General features: G+C 41.0%; 1 protein-coding gene across 3 annotated transcripts in view; it reads right to left on the bottom strand.

Moving 5' to 3' along the window:
* Positions 1 to 1730: 1730 nt before the first annotated feature.
* LOC114136750 (disco-interacting protein 2 homolog C-like) overlaps positions 1731 to 19754 on the bottom strand; it is a 51066-nt gene continuing 33042 nt past the window's right edge. For all 3 annotated transcript variants that reach the window (XM_028004987.1, XM_028004989.1, XM_028004990.1), the window contains 20 exons: positions 19523 to 19662; positions 17075 to 17211; positions 15781 to 15989; positions 14318 to 14432; positions 13608 to 13809; positions 13426 to 13526; positions 12265 to 12345; positions 12044 to 12167; positions 11133 to 11254; positions 10936 to 11047; positions 10157 to 10266; positions 8891 to 9021; positions 8638 to 8806; positions 7827 to 7997; positions 7036 to 7097; positions 6905 to 6962; positions 6339 to 6413; positions 5617 to 5791; positions 5405 to 5528; positions 1731 to 4207 (listed from right to left, as the gene is read on the bottom strand). In XM_028004987.1, coding sequence (XP_027860788.1) covers positions 3955 to 4207; positions 5405 to 5528; positions 5617 to 5791; positions 6339 to 6413; positions 6905 to 6962; positions 7036 to 7097; positions 7827 to 7997; positions 8638 to 8806; positions 8891 to 9021; positions 10157 to 10266; positions 10936 to 11047; positions 11133 to 11254; positions 12044 to 12167; positions 12265 to 12345; positions 13426 to 13526; positions 13608 to 13809; positions 14318 to 14432; positions 15781 to 15989; positions 17075 to 17211; positions 19523 to 19662 — 2671 coding nt within the window. In that variant the 3' untranslated portion in view covers positions 1731 to 3954. The remainder of the gene's footprint in view (positions 4208 to 5404; positions 5529 to 5616; positions 5792 to 6338; positions 6414 to 6904; positions 6963 to 7035; positions 7098 to 7826; positions 7998 to 8637; positions 8807 to 8890; positions 9022 to 10156; positions 10267 to 10935; positions 11048 to 11132; positions 11255 to 12043; positions 12168 to 12264; positions 12346 to 13425; positions 13527 to 13607; positions 13810 to 14317; positions 14433 to 15780; positions 15990 to 17074; positions 17212 to 19522; positions 19663 to 19754) is intronic.

The raw sequence follows: 19754 nt of genomic DNA, 5'->3' as shown, positions 1-19754 counted from the left end.
CTAATAAATAAATAAAGGAAATAAAAGTAAACTATAGTTTTATTTAGAATATCAGTTAATTTAAAAACAATATGGTCAAAAAAGAAGAAAAGACATTTAAAAAAGTACAAGAATAACCACCTTTTTGTTGCCAAAAGATGATTTAGTAAAACAAACAAAAACAATATGTGTTAATAATCTGCCAGTGGAACTAGAACATTTTGAAAATTTATATTAAGGAATTATTGACTTAAACCAAGCCCCTTTATCTTGCTGAAAAGTTACTTTAAGTTAGTTTGGTCTTATTTCAGGTGTACTGAGATGTTTTTACTAGAAACTGGTGAGATTACCTGTTTTTGTACCTCACCTCCCACCAACACACATTTTAGGAAAAATTTCTGCTTCTCAATAGAAATCTCCCCCTTCATGGAGTACAGGATGCACCTGCATTAATCCGCTTGCATTTGAACCATTCTGATTGTGGATGAGCCTACATCCTGATCTTTATGAGAACACAATGTTTTAAAATGGCCTAGTTAAAGCCCAAACCTAATTCCCCCTGAGAATCTATGCCAAGACTTTTAATACTGATTGTCTCAGACTCTCCCCATCCAATCAGATTAAGTTTCAGCTGCTTTGGAAAGAAGAACTGGTACAAATCTGAGTTTCTAGATGTGCGAAGCTGCTAGAACTGATTTTGTCAGAACAAAAAATTCCAACAAAGTTCTGCAAACAAATGTTTTCATGTGTACAACCTTTGAAATCGCAACCTTTGAACTCTGCTGTTGCAAAACCCAATCACTGAGTTCTTTTCAGACAGAAATAAACTTTATCATTCGTGTTTTTTGTTTAAAAACACACAAAAAATTGTGTTTTTAAATAACTTTAAGAGACTTTTGATTAAACAGAGACGACAGCAGATCTAAAACACATTTTATGCTCCAAGCCTCCATCTGGGTCAGTTTTATGGTGTTTATCTGTCCCAGTCTCTGTTTTATGATCACATTTTAACAAGTTTGTATCTATAAACATTTCTCTTTTGTGTGCGAAGTTGAAAAATTTACATCAGCAGGGAAAGATGGTATTTGAGCTAATAAAAATATTTTCACAGTAGCAAACAGCTGTCCTCAAACAAAAAGAAAACAGTAAAACTCAACGAGGAAAGTTACTACAAAAAACCTTGAGATGCTTAATTGTTTTTGTGATATTTTACCTTAATTAAAATGCTAACTCTGCCACCTAGCCTAAAAAAAATAGTCACAATGGTACGTGATATAATTTGAAGGCTAACTATGCTAGTTAGCTCAATGAATACTTAACTTCTACATTAGAATGCTATCTCTGCTATTCAGCCTAACTGAGGGTAACTCGACTTAGTATAACATAGTTAGTAGAACAATATGCAGCACAATAAAAACTATAAATCTGCATATTTAACCTGTTAAAGTTCTTGCAATTTGACCCAGAAATGTACCGCATGCAGGGTGTAAAAATGTGAATGGTTACGAATTAACTAACATAATTATGACTTTTTACCGATTTCAATTCAAGTTTGAGATATAAATGAACCCATTTCCTCCTCAACTTTAACTCACCCTAACGATTCCGGTACCATTGTCCGGTTTTCCATTTTATTTGTTTGTATACATTTTAGTTTTAACTGATGATTCATTAATAAATCGTATTGAAGAGAATCAAACACCATCACCTCTGCTGCAGCGGATGAGAGCGGAACAAAGCGGCCCAGCCGGTTCTAGCCAATCAAAGCACTTTATTGCACTGTATAGTGTGATTAGGGAGCCGGTAGCAGGCTCTTATAAAAGTGTCATTTCCTCTTTTCATCATGTGTACAAAACAAGTCACACACACACTTTTACCGTACAAAATCAACACTATTTACATACAACACACACACACACACACACACACACACGCGTGCAGTCTCTCTCCCATTCAGCCCTGAACACAGACGGTCCTCCTGGTTTCTGACGTCATCGCTACGCTGCTACCAACAATCCAAGCAAACCTCTGATATGCATAATTAATTTTTTTCCTCCCGATGATGTGAAACAAAACGTGAAGAGATGTCACGTTTTTCACCCGCAGGCGCGTAAACTAAATTTATCCAAACAACGAGACTCTTACATCAGGAGGATCCCCAGGAATCCTGCCATAAACTGATATTTATTTAAACTCTACATAGATTTATTTATTTTTTATCATCTGGTAAAACGTCTATAACCTCGGAAAATGTTTGAGTCAGTGCACATCAGGCGGTAGCTCCGAGGTTGTTCTTTACTGAGGATTCCTGCTCAAAATGCACAAAAAACAATCATTTTTATGGTTTAAAGTCAAACTCTAAGGTTTGCAAGAAATATTTTGACATCTACAAAACATTTTCTATGTGACAAAAACAAAAAGAAAAGACTTTTAGATATTCAGTTCTTGAAAATGTCTCACTGCTTAAAAAAATCCATATTTATATGGTTTAAATTAAAAAAATCCTGCAACTCAGTGATTTCATAATCTTTTTTTTAAAACAGATAAATTAAATAAAAGTTATTTTTTATTCTAAAACTGTGATGTTAGAGTCTTACAGGCTGATCAGAGTAAAATATATATATATATATTTTTGCATCCAGCAGCTTGTTTCACGTCTTAAAGGTCCTGTCTGCGGGATGTAGTGCCATCTAGTTGCCCAGATTGCAAACTGCAGCCAGCATTTAAACAGCAGCTGTTGTTTTTGTTCTTTTCAGGCCACCGTAGCAGCATTTCTGAAGAGTTTCACTCTAAGAAAAGTGTAATAAATGCAGGAAAGCAATGAAAACCTTCAGGTATAGATATGATTGTAAATGCTGTGATGTGTTGAGATTAAAATCAGGAATCCACAGAATCAGTAGAGAACAACCTTTGGATGATTATTGCTACAACGGGAGCTTTTTTATGTAAACTTCATCCTCCTCTTCACCCCCGCAGCTTCCAGATGTTTCTGCAAGGACAAAATTTAACTTCCAACCTGGTAGTTAAATGTTTTAATGGAAACCTTTAATTTAATAATTTAATTCATTTAAATAATCTGAAGAAACTCCCTCAACACGATAAAATGTTTATTTAAATAAAGTCATTTGGTTTATTTTTGTTCACATGTAAAAACCTCTGCAGTAACATCTGGATGCTGAAGATGTATTCTCTAAAACTTTATTTAAATAATGATAACTTTATTTATGTTATATTCACACAGTGCACTTTGCTCAGCGAGACGCTTTTGGTGCTTCAGGACTGAAATTCTGAGTTTGCTCACATACAGAAATGTTTTTATTGTTCCTGTTGAAATTTGCAGCATTATTTTTGGTTCAAACCGACCGCTTTAAGACTCTTTTCCTTCTTTTTTTGAGATAAAAACAAACGTTTAGCCCCAAACAGAAGAAAGCTGCAGCCGATTCACACGGTTGTAGTTTTTTTCTTTGATCGTTTTTGAATAAAATCTGCGTTTAAAAGCACAGAAAATGTTCCTGTCGCACATCGACACAGACGGGTGAACACACACTCACACACACACACTCAGGGTGCGGGTGGAGAGAGCTGCATCAGGGGCTACTACACCTCGCTGTTTAGTTCCTCTCCATATAGATTATTATGTTTATGTACAGTATTTATAGTTTTTACAATAATCTGACGCCCCCTACTGGTGGAACTGAGACAGAAACCACAGATTTGAACACAGTGCTCCTCTAAGGCTTCCTGTTGGCCGCGGGGTCGAGCGAGGGGTTAAAAACGATCCATCGGCCGGAATCAGCCGGCGAAAACAAACGACTGCAGAACACATCAAATCAACGCTCAAAAATACAGTACATCTGGATTTCTGGGAAATTAATGAACAACGACGGCGATATGAGCAGCATACACACACACACACACACACACACCCTCTCTCACTCTCACACACACACACACACACACGCACACACAGCCAGGCTACATGTTGTAGGCCACGTAGATGGGGTCCAGCTGGTCTTGTAGGAAGCCGTCGCGGAGGTGCATGCGCTGCTTTTCGCCGCGGGAGTTGATGGGTATGACGCCGACGTCCGTCACCACGACGACGCCCACGATCAGGTAGTGCTCCTCCAGCACGGCCTTGGTCACCATAGGAACCAGGTCCAGGGCCTCCTGCTCAGAGCCCTCCAGCTCCACCACCACCACCAGCAGGTTGGTCCAGGTGAAGACGGCGCTGGGGGAGACACACAGCTTTCAGAAAAAACACAACTTCCTGTTGTGTTTTTCCTGTTTACTTATTCTGACGATTAATCGGTAAAGAAACTGGGATATTGTAAAGATTTTTCAGTCAATCACTTAGCCTTTTCTGTACAATGATGCACAAAGTAAGTACAAAGATTGAAAAATGCAAATCCACTAATAATTCAATCCCTTTTTTGGAATAAAATAAATATTTTATTGCCTAAAATGCAATAACAGGTGAATCTGAATCAGCGAATATACACAGGAAGGTGTTTTTATCCGAAATACAAAATGAAAATATGTTTTGTACAGTTTTGGCTTAATTACTGCTATGAATATGTTTTTCTTCTCCTGCAAATTGCCTTTTTGTTGAGTCTGTACGCTCCAGTTCACGATGAATTGATTACAAAATTATTTACGATTATGTTAATAATCGATTAATCAGATTAATCAATCTATTTTTAGGTTTCCTAATGGCTCTCCTACATGTTAGTTATCTGATACAGGAAGTGTCTGGTCCAGGTTCTTCCACCGACGGCTCCAGAACTGGGAACAGCTTTGCTGATTTAATCTCATCTAACTTAAATTTTTATTTCAGTCATTGATTATTCTGATGATTAATCAATAAAAAATGGTACATTATGCAGATTTCATTTTCATTTCATTAGTAAAAATACATAAAAATGCACATAAATAATTAAATTTTATATATATTTGTTACAGTTGTAACTTAATTTTTTATTTATTTGTGTTATTGTCATTCTTGTACAGAACTTTGATGCAGTTTTATGCCTGTTTTTAAAGTGCTATATAAATAAATTTGACATTGACATTAATTTCTGCTCTGAATATGCTGTTCTTTCACCAAATGACCTTCTCTGAAAGTTGTATAAACTGTTTAATGATTAATAATTTACTAAATTAGTTGACAATTATTTCAATTGGCTCGATTAATCATGATTAATCCATACATAAGAATATGACACCAGCTATCAGATGGTCTCAGTTTCCCCAGCATCATTTTGTGCAACTTGTTTAAAGCCTTTCTTTTTATTTTTAGAAATCCGATTTGTATGTTCCACAGAACAAAACATGAAAACAAACTTTTCTCAATATTAACGCTAACAGCTTCGTACTTCAGATGATGCTATCTGACCTGAACGTGTCTCCATGGTGCAGATGGACCTACCACTCCATGATGCTCTTGTGTGCGCGGATGACGGAGGTCTCGATGTCGATGGGGTGGTACCTCATCCCCCGCAGCTCCATGGCCTCCTCCAGCGCCCCGACCACGAACAGAGCGTCGTGCCTCTCTGCTCACAAACCCCACAAACACACCGTCAGTCCTGCTGCCGGTGCGGCCGCCGAACATCTCGCAGGAGACGGACGCATCATCCTCACCTCCGTTGGCGTCTGTGAGCTCGGTGCGGCGGAGGAAGCCCAGGTATCCGGTTCTGGCCCAGACCGTCTGGGTGTCTCCGAAGCTGAGTCTGGAGCTGAAGTGGTCCGACTGCAGCACTTCCTCGCCGTAGCCGCTGTAGTAGCCGCTGCCGTTGTGAGCGCTGTGGACCCAGATCTGCAGGAGGAGAGCAAAACCACATCAGACTGAACAGACACAGTTCCAACAGAAGAATGGCGGAAACGATTAATTGTGATTAATCAATCAATAATTGTTAAGTAATTTAGTAACTGATTAATCGCTAACTGCAGTACACTGAAAAAAACTACATATTCAGAGCAATAATGAAGCTAAAACTCTACAAAAAATATATGAATATCACATTTAAGATAAAAAAATCTTTGTTTGTAAATATGTTCTGCCTTGAACTCTGGTTCAAATTGGGTAAAAAAAAATGGTCATGTTGATGTAAGTATTTTTTTGGACCAATAGCTACCAATGATCACACCAATAATGCAGTTATTGCATTTTACCAGTAAAATGTTTATTTTCCTGTTTGAAAAGGAATTAAAATATTTATGTTTTTTTAACATATTTCCAATATATTACAAAAAACCTTAAGCGGTTAAATGGAAAATCCGTACAATGTGTGAATTTTTTAGTTTGAATAATTGATTAATCATTAGAATAATCGATCACTAGAATAATAGTCGGAGCTGCAGACCTCTCCCAGGTGGGAGTCTCCCAGCGGCCCTTTGGTCTCCGGGTTGGCGATGATGATACGGACTCCTGGCAGAATCTGGGAAAATAAAAGCACCACTTAACCTTCTTTCCAGTTCATTAAGAGCCCAGATTACTGTCTGTTAATATTCCAGCTTCTCTTTGAACATTTTGACCAGTAAACTGAAGATCCTGATAAAATGGATCCAAACTGTTTCTCCAGTTTTGTTTTTTTTACTGAATGTGGGCGCAGAGCGAGTTTTCTTCCAGCTGATGAGTTCTTCCTGCTCTGTGTGATTCTTTTCTCCCCGGATGAGCGAACAGAGAGGGAGGCTGTTCGTTTCCTGCTGGACTCAGACCTGCAGTCTGTTGTGACTCACTGGATGTGGGAGGACGTGCAGAGAAAAGCAGCAGAAATAGCCCCAGAACCGGCTGCCACTCCTCATCTCTGAGCTGTCAGCGCTCAGCTCACATCTTTGTCTCTCATTTCTGTCACAAGTGACCAACTTTTCTCAAAACTTCATTTAGATCTTAAGTCACGACTTGGATTTACGGTCCAACTTCACTCACCTTCCCAGACTCCATTAGCGGCAGGCTGTGGGGCGAGCCTCTCTCCACCAACCGAACCCTGAAGAAAGAAACGTTTCAGGGTTAAAACCGTTCCCACAGCAGAGGCGGATGACGGGTAGCAGCAGCCGGACCTGTCATGGCGCAGCGCTCTCATGTCCACGTACACGGTGGTGGGGTCGGGTCCTGAGGTCCCCTGCAGCCAATCACAGGGCAGAAACAGTCTGGCTCACTAATTCACACTTTCACCCTGAGTTTTTCTGTTTTTAATTTTAAAAAATGGATAAATGTCACAAAAGCACTTTGAGAGATGTGCATTAAGACTGATGTGAGAACATTTATGTTTGGGACCAAAGAATAACAAATAAACGGTTAAATAAATGTTCACTTCTTCATACTCCTTTTTAATCAGGAAAGTAGGAATAAAGAAATAATTTTGTTCTTGGTTATGCATGCACATGTTTTCTCTCTGTCCTGCTGATTGCTTGCTCTTAAATCTTTTAAATAAATTAAATAAAATAAAGAATAATATAATAATAATGGTTACATCTCTGTCTGCTCTTGCAACTTGACAAAGTTCATTTAATTTAATTCACATGTACTTTATTGATCCCAAAGGGAAATTAAATGCTGCAAGTCAAATTAAACAGTTTCAGAGGCTGATGAATGTAGCAGTCTGTTGTACAGCCAATCTAAAGATGCCTCTGACCAAAGACTGCTGTTGTAGGATGTTCCAGATTGTCCATCATTATGTAAATGAGCTACTCAACCAGCCAATCACAAACAGGTATTTTTCAGCCAATCAGACGGTATTAAGTGCAAACATTGCATTCTTTGGCGTGTTGCTGGTGTGTTGTTAACATGTTGTTCACATGTCATAGGCGTGTTATCGACGTTTTCCTCGCGGGTTCCTGGCGTGTTGTACCTGCAGACAGATGGCCAGGTTGACTCTGCAGCCAAACGCTGTGCTGACGGAGCGAGGGTGGAGGCCCAGGTCCTTGAAGAGTTTGGAGAAGGAGTGTGTGAGCGCCATCCTGGGTCTCTCCTCTGCCACCACCACGCAGGCCCGGACCCGGGACAGGTCCAGACCTCGGGCCTGGATCGGAGATGAGCAGAACACAAACAGAAGCTTTTTATAAAACGGGAATGGATCGGTTATTTCTGTCTTTGCTTTCACTCAAATCAAACCAAACCCTGTGGAGGGAAAAAAGTCTCCCAGGAGAATCATCTGCTCTTCAGCGAGGAAAGTGTTTTATGAAGAAACAGCCAGAAATAAACGCCGTTTCTCCTCCGCTCTGCGTCTCCATGGAGACTTAAAGACAGATAATCACTAAAATTAACTTCCATAAGTGACCAATCACTGCGGACGCCTCCGGCTGAGCAGATGGACACGGAGTTTATTAAACCGAGCCGGAGGACAAGCGTCTCCTGCAGAAGACCGTGATGGAGCGCTTAGCCTCACTGAGTGGACTGACAGGCCGACAGGACGTGTCCACCGGCACCGAGACACGTCCTGCTGGGCCTGAAGACCCGGATCAGAGCCAAACCCGTCCAGACTCAGGATATCTCTGATGTAAGAGGACCAGAACCGTTGGGTCTCTGTAAGGAATTCATCTAAATCTGAACCACCTCAAAGTTTTAAAACATAACATTTTTACTGATTTCCACTGGTTTGTGATTCCACCCCAGAGAGAACCACAGAAACGGGCCGGTTCAGGGTTCTGCATCATCCTGACCTTCAGTGCTTCGGTCTGCAGGCCGAGTCCTTTGGTGCAGAGCTCCATGACGCTGTAGGAGCAGAAAGTGTCTCGCACCCTCAGCTGGCTGACAGCCAGCAGCCACAGAGCCGGGTTGGTCTCCAGCTCCACCGGCGGGATCAGGATGGACTGGTGGCCCGAGTAAACGCTGCGGACGACACGCAGAGCTCACATCCAGGAACCAAGCTCCCATCATGGAGAATCGTGCTTTTAACGACGACGAAGCACCGACCTGCAGAGACACCAGAGGACGAAGCCGAGGCCGCAGTACGGGTCCAGGCAGATGGCCACCTCTCTGGACGGGTACAGCTCACACTGCAACTTCACCGAGCGGCAGAAGGCTCCAACTGCATTATGGGACATCTGGAAGGGGACGAATGGAGACGTGAATGACAAAACTACAGAGTTAGTTTCATTTTTACAACATTTAGGCTTTAAACTTGGAATGTGTTTGGACAAATTTGTTTTCAGCTTGGAGCAGTGGTGTCAAAACCTTTTTGCACAAAGAGGCCAAAACTGGCAAATTTAAACTACTGACAGGTCACCAAATTAATAAAATAAAAATACAACATTTGGTTTATTGTGTTCAACAAAAAATAAGATTTTAATAAAATCTGTAAAGATCCAAAATATAAAAAGGGTTTCAGATTGTTGCCTTATTAAAAGAAAAACAAACAACTTCCAATTTGATCAGCATCTTCAATAAAAGCTGAACTTTGACCCCAAATCCCAGAGGAACTGAGAAGAAGGTTTCATGGATGCAGAGCAGAGAGACGAGGAAGTTCAAACTAAATCTTCCCTCCATCATATTGGATAAGAATCGTATCCCCTACTCCAACATCTCTCTAACCAAACGGCCAGACTGAGAGTGAAAGAGGAGCAGCAAAAGCAAAGGAGGTGGATTATCAGAGCAACTGATGGTGCCATTTATGTATTGAGCTGTTAGCATATTATAATTGCAACAGTCTTCAGTCAGAGGCTTCTTTATTTGTTGCGAGACTGACTGCTACAGGAAATCCTTCCTGCCCACAGCATCACCTTCCACGACTCTTTCAACCTACTTGGATGATTTACAACATTTAATTTCAATATTTATGAATTTAATTCAAAATAAAAATAAAAAATGTCCCCACTCGCTGAATGAAAAAGTTATTAAATTAAAATATTCAATGTGAGACTCTGCCACTGCAATAAAAGACAAATTTATTTTAAGGTTTTTTAAACATTTTATTTTTCCCCAAATGTGTAAAAACATCTGATTTCTTCTACGTTACTTTAATCAGAAGTTGAAGTAAAAATCTGAATAACTTAAATATTTATCCTTGATTTTAGAGCCCAAAGTTTTCAGTCTGCAGTAAAATAAAAACCCCTTTATAATCTGTTATTTTTAGACTCTTGTTCTTGCTACAGTCGTTGGACTGAGTCTCCCTGTGGTGTGATGGGTGAGGAAGAGGATCAGGAGGAAGAGGAGGCCTGGTTCTGCTGGGGATTAACCGACCTGGACTCCGGCCAGCATGCCGGTGGTGGACACGCTGAAGTCCAGATAGGCCAGGCCGTCGGGGTTGGTGGGCTTATAGAAAGCTGGAGGCTTCTTCTTTGGCAGGTCGTCTGCAGAGCAAACAGAATCAAACAGAATCATTGGGTTCTGTTCGGAAAGCCTGAGTGACCTCTGGGTGACCCCAGAGCTGCGCCGCAGTTAATGCTCCACTAACAACCGACCTGCACCTGATACTGGTTATTAACTCAGAGGTCGGTTCTGATCCAGAACCATCACAACCTCCAGGATGACAAACACACAGGAAAAAAGAAAGTACACCCTCCTACAGGTGTACATACTTACTTACTATAAGACCTTTCTCCCATGTTTTAATTGAAACAATCTGCCAGTGGAACCAGTATTTTCTATATCATTATTTTCTTAAAACAAGCCAGTAAATTTTCCTGAAATGTTTCATGTAACTTAGTTTTGTAGATGGACTCCCTGTAGTTGTCTCTTTGGTCCAGTAGGGGGAGAATCAGCAGGAATGAAAGCAGCTACAGTTCAGACTCTGATTTTACTTTCAGCAAAGCATTTTCTGGGGTTTTACATGTTTTTTTGTCAGAAATAGAGTTAATTTTTTGAGATTTAAATTCCTTTGTAGTAAAAAACCTAAAGTGAGAATCCAAAAGTTTATGGAATATATTTTTGATAGGAAAAACCCAGGACATATTTTTCTTTCTCTGGACTTTTGACTATTAAAATATTTCTAAATTGATTAAAGCAGAAGACGTTTGTACCGGTGTCCAGAACCGGAGGCCAGTTCCTGATGTCCACGGTGGCCGTGGCCTCCTTAGAGCGCAGCAGCTTGCAGATGACGGCCGTCGTCATGACGCAGGCCGAGTGGCTGACCTGCAGAGAGGAGGGAGACATGTTGGTTTGTGTTCTCTGCGGTGATGTTGCAGCAGCGCGCGCTCTGATGGAAGCAGCGGCAAACCTCGACGATCATCTTGACGGTGGGCAGCGTGGTGGAGATGTTCTGGGGGTGAGGCGGCCGCACCGTGATGGGAACGCAGCCGGCGTACAGGCAGCCGTAGAACGCCGCGATCAGGTCGATGCCTGCAGGAGGAGCAGAGAGGAGAAACCTGAAGAAATGAAGCTGGAGATAACTATTATTCTATTATTATTTACCAATTGTCCCTAATGGGGTCTCCCGACCCCATTAGGGACAAGGGTGAACGGAAAATGGATGGATGGATGGATATTTACCAATTAATTTATGGATTATTCAGAGGATTAACCAATTAAGCAGATAAATTCTGAAGATTTTTTATTTTATTCTTTTTTTATGCATTATTAAAACTACATTTAAAGATGCAAATAAATTATGTAATTAATAAATTTTAAAAAAACATCATATTGTGTGAAATGCAATAACAGCATTCCTTTACTACATGCGTGATCATTTGTAGCAAAAGATGCAGCTAAAAAATACTTCAATAAATATTCAGCCCTTCCTGCTTAACCTCAGCACAGTGCAGGGATGATCTGGTGATTATTTATGATTAGTTGGTTAATAATTGGATGAAAAACCTGCTTAACAGATTTTTGTTACAGAATGTGAACCAGGTGAAGCTAAAAATGCCACTTGTGGAATCTTGGGTACAGCATATTTACGGATGAAGTTTTTTTTCCATCTTAAATTCAAAATGTATATTTTTTGTACGGTTTTGGCTTAATTGCTGCACATGCTGTGTTGTTCTTTCAGCAATTTACATTTTTTACGTCGATGTGCCATTTAATCGATTAGTACATTAGCTGACGATTATTTTAGTAATTGATTAATCACAACTAATCTGATTAATTGCTCCAGCTGTAGCTGGTTTGGTCCAATGAATCATGTCTGACCTGGTGGGTAAACCAGAGCCACATGGTCTCCCTCCTGCAGGCCTCCTCTCTCCATCAGCAGAGCTGCTACTCGCTCCGCCCGCTTGTGCAGCTGCAGACAAGTGAGGGAGCTCGACACCGCCCCCTGGGGAACCAAAGATGAGAAAACCGGACTGAATATCCACCGCAACACGATCTGTGGCTGGACGTGTTGATCTGAGGGTAGAGGGCGGTTAGGTTACCCGGGAGCTGAGCAGGGTGTAGAGGACGTGGTCCGGGGTGGTCTGGGCTCGCCACTGCAGGATTTCTGACAGGAACAGAAACTGGAAACAAAGACCAACATCAGAGGAGTTCAACAACCAAATCTGAAGTTCTTCAACACTCCCTGTTCAAACTGCAGTAGAACAGTTTGAGTCTAATTATTGGAGCATCAGCGTTTAACAGGAGCCATAAAGCACCGGAGCAGGACTGCAGGGCGTCTTTAAACACATCTCAGTCTCAAATGGAGCCTGAGTCGCCAGAGCTGCTGACTCTAATCAATACATCAGGGTGTTGAATCTGATGGACTCCTAGTTGTTCTGATTCAGAGAAATTAAACTGATTCAGTCAGAAACAGAAGAAAAACGGTTCTGACCTTTTGTCCGACGGCTCAGAAAGGCAGAAACAAAACCACCACAGCAGAACGTTTAGCATCCGATCTGCAGAAATCTGAATCACACGTTTGATTGTTTTGTTGTGTTCATCAATCAGTTGATCAAGGTGTCAGAATCAGCAGAAACACATCATTTTTCAGCCACCAAACAACAAGATATTTGATGCATTTCATCTTGTCTTGGTAAAAATATGGTTGAAAAATCTGTGAGGCTTTAATAATAAGGAACCATGTACTCAGACTTTACATGCCAGTGATATTTCTGGCATCATAAATGGACTTTCACTTTCCTTTAAGCAAGCAGCTGGTGTAGATTGTCAAGACAGAAAACCTGAAGCTCATGCAGAGGCAACATTTAATAACATCCTGCAGCTCCAGTTTTATAACAAAAGAATAAATAAAGGAAATGCTAGAATCTGTCTTGTAAAGCAAGTATGTTAGGCTTTTTAGTACAAATAATGTAACTCTTGAACCTGGAAAATTTAGCTGTATTTGTGGAGTCAGATGCTTCTGTAACTTTGTCCTTGATTATCAGTTATTTCACTGTTAGAACTTTCAATTGATCCAGAAAGTAAACTAATAAATCCTTGAATCCTTCCACTGATGTTTCTTGAGTAGAGATTGAGGTTGGCTGAAATGTGATTTTTATTAATCCAGGTACCAGCAGGAAGCTCTTCTCCAATATTAGCTGGAATTGAAACAAAGTTTTCCTGAATGAATCTGAATGTTTCCAGCCTTTGGATCTTCTCACCTGGTCGTTGTCGTCGGTCTGCCCCAGGTCTCTGCCGCTGGCCTGAGCTATCCTCTTCCCCGACACCAAGTTCCCCACCATCACGGAGGCGGGTCCGATCTCTGCGGCACACGGACAGAACCCGGATCACCACCCGGATCAGCTCCAGCTTTTCCTACCTACCGGAAACAGGCGAGTCTCACCTGGCTGCTTCTGCCGCGGTTTGGGCAGGTTGGTGACGCAGGTGTGGGGGCACATCAGGACGTTGCAGGGGTGCAGCCCCCCCTCCAGGTACAGCTGCTTGATCTCCGACAGGTGGATGCCGCCCAGCGGGGTTTTGGGGAGGGTGTTGGCCGGAACCAGAGCCAGACAGAACACGCCTACGCCATGGATGCTGTCGATGGCCTGAAGAGGAGCAGATCCGACAAAAATCTGTCATTTTGATCCATTTCCTTTCAATAAAGATTATTACCTCAAGTTCTGAGGAGCGATGAATAAAAGATGAGTATGCCTAACTGTTGCTATGGCAACCCGACATAAAACAACTGAACCGACACTGACAGAATCTCAGTTTCTGAGGTTCTATAAGGTCTGTGCAAACCACACTGTTTCTAGTTTCTAGTGAAAATGTCTTGCAAATACCAACTCATAGGAGCTTAATTTAAGTCAGTAATTTCTCAATATGGATAAAAAGCTACTAATTCCACTGGCAGATTACTTGACTAATCATTTTTCCCGTTAAGTGAAATAATCTAGTACTTTTTGCATCTGTATTCATGAATCATTGACTGAAAATAAGCTTATTTGTCTTGCTGAAAATTTATTTTCATGTTAGTTTTGTTTTATATTTGCAGGAGAAACTACAGAAAACGTTTTGTTAATATTTAGTTTTGGCAGTGCAGGTGTCCCGTACCTGCAGCACCCGGCTCATCCACTGGAAGCTGTCCTCCTCCGTGGAGTCAGGCCTCTGCTCGGCCACCACCACGATGCGCTCGTCTCTCAACACCGTCACGGAGAACACGGCGATCCTGCAGAGACGGAGAACAGAAACACGGTCGGCGCCGTTCTGATCACACCTGGACTGAAGCATCGGGTCACAGAGGTCAAGACAGATCTCCAGGACCAGTCACTGACATGAGCACTGGTTGATATTGTCCTGGATGAAACCATCAATTGTTGATAATCCATCTCATTTGTTTTTGCAGCTCCTCTTTAAAGTACCGTTTGGTTTTATGTGCCAAATCATTCAACTTATGTAACAATAAACATAAAAATGCAAAAATGAGTCCAAATGAAGATGATCTGGGACTTTTGGGAGTTTCTAAACACTTCTAAGGAGATGTGTTGGTAACACAGAGGAGAAGATGTTCACACTTCAGAGTGTAACTACGGCTTCACACCGACGATGTTCTGAAAGTCAGGAGTAAACAGAGGCTACGGCAAGCCGAAGCTGGAGAAAGGAACACAACAAACTGAAAGTAACGACTGCGTTGGGAATCAATTCTTCCATCAATAATTCTGACGATTATTCGAGTAGTCTGAGAATTATTTGGATAGTTAAATATTTATTGTAATGATTAATCGATTTTTCTGACAATTATTCTGACGATGAATTGATTTGTATGGCAATTGTTTGGATGATTAATCTATTAATTTGTCAATTATTCTCACAAATAATCAATTAGCCTGACAAATAGTCTACTGACAATTCTGACAAGTTAATTATTATGACAATTATTCTAATGATTAATTGATTAGTTTAACGATAAATTAATAAAAACTGGTATATTCTGCAATCTGTATTTAATCACTAAGGCCTTTTTATGCAATATTATACATAAAAAATACTAGGAAAATAAACACTAAACTGCAGTAACAGTATTCCTTTAGTGAACACTTCATCATCAAAAGATTCATCTGCTGTTGAAAATATCTTTCTAACATCAAGATGTGAAAATCTCTGTCCTTTCTGCTTGACTTTACATCGATACAGTGTAGGACTGATCTGCTGAGTGAATTATTCTTTTTAAAAAGGCTTTTCTTAGAGTTTTGACTAGCTATACAAGTTGAAGATTATTTAAACAATTGATTAATCACGATTAATTGTTTCAGCCCAAGTTAACCTGCTTTGGACCAACTGTGGGTTCCTGCAGCTGAAACTTGAAATTGCAGCATTGAGCGTCATCAGAGCCTGTCGGGTAAAAGATGAATTTCCTGCTCAGCGGCTTTGAATACAATTAAGTTTCTCCTGTTTTGCTGCATCCCGATTCTTCCGCCATCGCTCGACTTTATTAGATTCATAATGTGCCGGCCGCGGCTCTTTCATCACTGTGACAGCTGGGAGTGACGGCCACTCCGAGTGGGGGGTTCGCTCACCGGCCCCTGTAGACGAACTTCATGGGCTCCACCGCCAGCGCCGTGGCGACGATGTCGTCGGCGTTGTGCCGCCGCCCGCTCACCATGATGAGGCCGTCCATTTTCCCCGTGATGAAGGCCAGGCCGCCGGGTCCGATGAAGCCCAGCAGGCCGGTCCGCACGAAGGCGTACTCGCTGATCAGACCGCCGCCGGAGCTCACCGGGTACACCTGCAGGCACACGGAGAAACCGTCACCGTGGCAACCAGCCAGGTGTGCAGCCCGGAGGCGGAGAGCAGGATAAACTCAAGCTGCTGGTGGAAAAGCAGAGAACCTGACGGCCAGCCGTCAGATTTAATCATTTCAAATCAACAATTAACATTTTTAAGGTTTAAAATATCAACCGAAACTTTTGATTCTTTGTGGGGTTGGCCAATAAATCAATTTTATCAATTTATCAATTTTTGGTGTTTGAAGATTTAATTTTAGGAAAATCTGGATTTTTTCAGCTTATATTTATTTGCACTTTGAATTCAGGTCGACTCCACCATGAAATATAATAGCCAGGTTAAGTTTTTTCCTTTTTCATTATAAGAATAAAATTATAATATTACAAAAATAAAGTTGTAATATTAGGAGAAAGAAGTTGAAATTTTATAAGAACTCTGCCACTAAAACAAAAAATGTATTATCCCAGCCATTTTTCATTAAAACTACTTTTTTCTCCCAATTTCTCAAACAATTTTCTGGTAATATTGTCACTATATTCCCATAATTAAACAAAAATTCTTGTAGTCAGGCCTTAACAGTCCGTTGTACAATTCACAGACGATGGCTGGAATAAAAGACACTTTTTAAAAGACATATTATTTGTAATATGTCAATGTCAAATTTATTTATATAGCACTTTAAAAACAGGTGTAAAACTGCACCAAAGTGCTGTACAAGAATGACAATAGCACAAGTTGATAAAACAGAGCATCAAAACACCAAAGAATAAAAATGAGTTTTGAGAAGCGATTTAAAATGATCCAGGCTGTGGGCAGATCTAATTTGGAAAGGTAAATTGTTCCATAGAATAGGAGCAACAACAGAAAAAGCCCGATCTCCTTCCCTCTTAAGTCGGGTATGTTTTTTAGAAAAGAGAGCAAGAAAAAAACGGATTAAAATCGGAAATCAGATCTGTTTTTCTGATTCTCAATTTCTGAGTTTGTTTCCTAACTATTTAAATTTGTATTATGTATGTACATAGTGCTTTCTTTTGCAGCAGGGTTTGGGTTTGTGCAGAGCTGCTGCTCCGTCCTAAAACGCCTCACCTCGAAGGTGTTCTTGGTCATTCCTGTCAGGCCGTAGTAGGACGTTCCCGTGGCAACGGAGCAGACGCAGAATTCGCCGATCTCGTCCGTCTGGCAGAGCTGAGGGACGCCCTCGGGCTTCACCACGCACACCAGGCCTGGGACAGAGAAACGAGGACACACGGCGGTTAACGGCCAGCGGGTCGACCGGCACCTGGTTCTGAAAGTGGAACAGGCGTCTGAGTCACAGCCTCCAGCAGGCCTGCAGCTTTAAATAGGCCGTTCTACTCTGAGGTAAGGCTGATGTCTGTGTACCGACAGAAACCGGGATGGACCAACTGGAACTATGTTAAAGCTGAGAGCAAGCAGCATTATCCAAGACCCAGAGAGGTTTTAATGAAATGAAAGATGAATATTATTCACTTGGTGGTTAATGGAGAGGGTGATTATTGTGTTTTTAATGCAAAAACAAAAAATCTTAGCATATTTTTTAAAATACTAATTGAAATAAGATGAAAGTAACAATTAATTTTTCAGGAAAATGTAGGAGCCTGTTTTAAGTAAATAATTCCTTAATATTAATGAAAATGTTCGAGTTTCACTGCCAGATTATTTCAGATTAACGAGGGAACAATGTCTTATTATAAATGAAATAATCTGCCAGTGGAATTAGTCCTGTATGTTAGGGAAGGACCAAAGGGCCACTGGTGGCTCCAGAGCCACAGGTTGAGGACCCCTGGTGGAGAATGAGACGTTCTGATTGGACAGAGGTTTCCTGTCACAATTAACAATAAATCAATTAATCAAGATAAACTAAAACAATCGCAATAATTTCCATTTGCATGATTTATCATTTTCTTTTCTCTCTTTCTACCAAACCTGGTCTTCAGTCTGATGTTTGGGTCTCAACAAATGACTGTTATAAATTGTCCTTTATTATTTAGAAGAACCTTAATCAATCCATGTTGTTGTTTAGCCATAATGACTCAGAAGATGAACTGTGCTGCGTTTCATCAGTTAAAACCCAGAGAGTGAAGGCTGCTGCTCAGGACAGATTGCAGCTTTTATTAAAAATGGTTTCTGCGGTTTTCTGAACTTCCACAGGGAGATCAGTCATGAGCGGAGAGAGCGAGACCCAGAAAAATGGACAATGATTAAGAGGAGAGGCCACACATCCAGACGCCCTCCGACTAATTCAACTGTTTAATGGACTTAATGGATTCTCTGCCCTGCAGAGCGTGAAGCTCTGACAGCTGATAGTTTAACTCTTCACACAGCCGCGGCTCAGCTTCTGCTGCTTCACATTTAACACTAAACTCATGAAAAAGTTACAATAACCCTGTCAGTATTAATATTAGAGTTTATAGAACAATCCCAAAACTTTCCAAAGATATTTTTGCATCTAAACATGAACATTTTCAGAATGAAAACAACAAAGATGACAAGAAGTAAGAGAATATAAACCAGTAAAGTTTCCTATGAATCTGTGGTCTTTCTAGACTGAAACGGAGTGTGAGAGACAAGGAAGGATGAAGGATGCAAGAGGAACGAAGATGAGCATAAAGGAGTCAGGAAGGAAACAAGGAGATAGAAGAGGAAGGAATTAAACACACAAGAAAGGAAAGGAAACAAAGAGAGAAGGATGAAACAAAAGAGGGAAGGACACAAGGAAGGAATCACACAAAGAATAAAGAAGGAAGAAAACATGGGAGGAAAGACACAACGAACAAAAAACTAAGGAATGATATAAAACATAAATATAACAAAGAAGGAAAGAGAGAGAAAAATGAAGACAGAAAGAAAGACTGGAAGAAAGAAAGGAAGGAATATTGTAAAGAAAAAAGAAAGTAATGAAAGCAGGGAGGATAGATGGAAGGAAAGAAGCAAGGAAGGAAGTAATGAAGAAAGGAAGGACGCAGAAAGAAGAAAGGATGGATGGAAGGAAAGAAAACAGAAAGGAATGAATCAATCACCATGGGAACAGATTACAGATCAGATTGCAGGCACCATTCGACTGTTTTTTTGACCAATTTGTTTCTAGAAATACAGAATCAAACCCTCAGATATTTAGATTTGTTTGAACGGAACTTCCTTTTTTCCTAACCAGCAGACTCCAGAGCTATCTCAACTCTGCTCCTACTTGAAGACTATTAAAGTAGTCAACGTAATGTCTTAATTTTCTCAGTTTTTTTGTTAAAAACACAAGAAAACATGACAATAAAGATTTATCTTATCTTATCTTCTGGTCGGGTTCTGGTTCTAAGTGGGTCTTCCTGAGGTGAATACAGTCCTGGTTCTGGCTGAGGACCAAAGAAACCGTTTTCTGCTCACATAGTTTTATTATCCTTCAGTCAGCAGAAACAACCTGAGGCTGGAAATCCAGATTTAGATGAAACATCACCGGAGTCGAGTTCAAACCATTTCTCTGTCGTTCCTAAAAATCCAGACGGAGCAGCAGGAAGCCGTTACCTCCTGGTGTGACGGTGCCGACGTCCTGAACGGTGAGGACAGACAGACGCTCCTCCGTGTCCACCCGCACCACGCCGTAGCTCAGACCCTGCATGGACAGGACGCCGCGGCCCGGAGGTTGGCTGCTGTCCTCCACCGGCCTGCACGCGCACACACACACACACACACACGCACACACACACACACCAGCTGACTCTCTGCAGGAAGCTGCTGGTTGAATGCAGCCGATCAG

This window comes from Xiphophorus couchianus, chromosome 21, assembly GCF_001444195.1.
Source record: "Xiphophorus couchianus chromosome 21, X_couchianus-1.0, whole genome shotgun sequence".
Taxonomy (NCBI): Eukaryota; Metazoa; Chordata; class Actinopteri; order Cyprinodontiformes; family Poeciliidae; genus Xiphophorus; species Xiphophorus couchianus.
The sequence above is the reverse complement of the archived record's forward strand: the minus strand, read 5'-3'. Positions and strand labels throughout refer to the sequence as shown.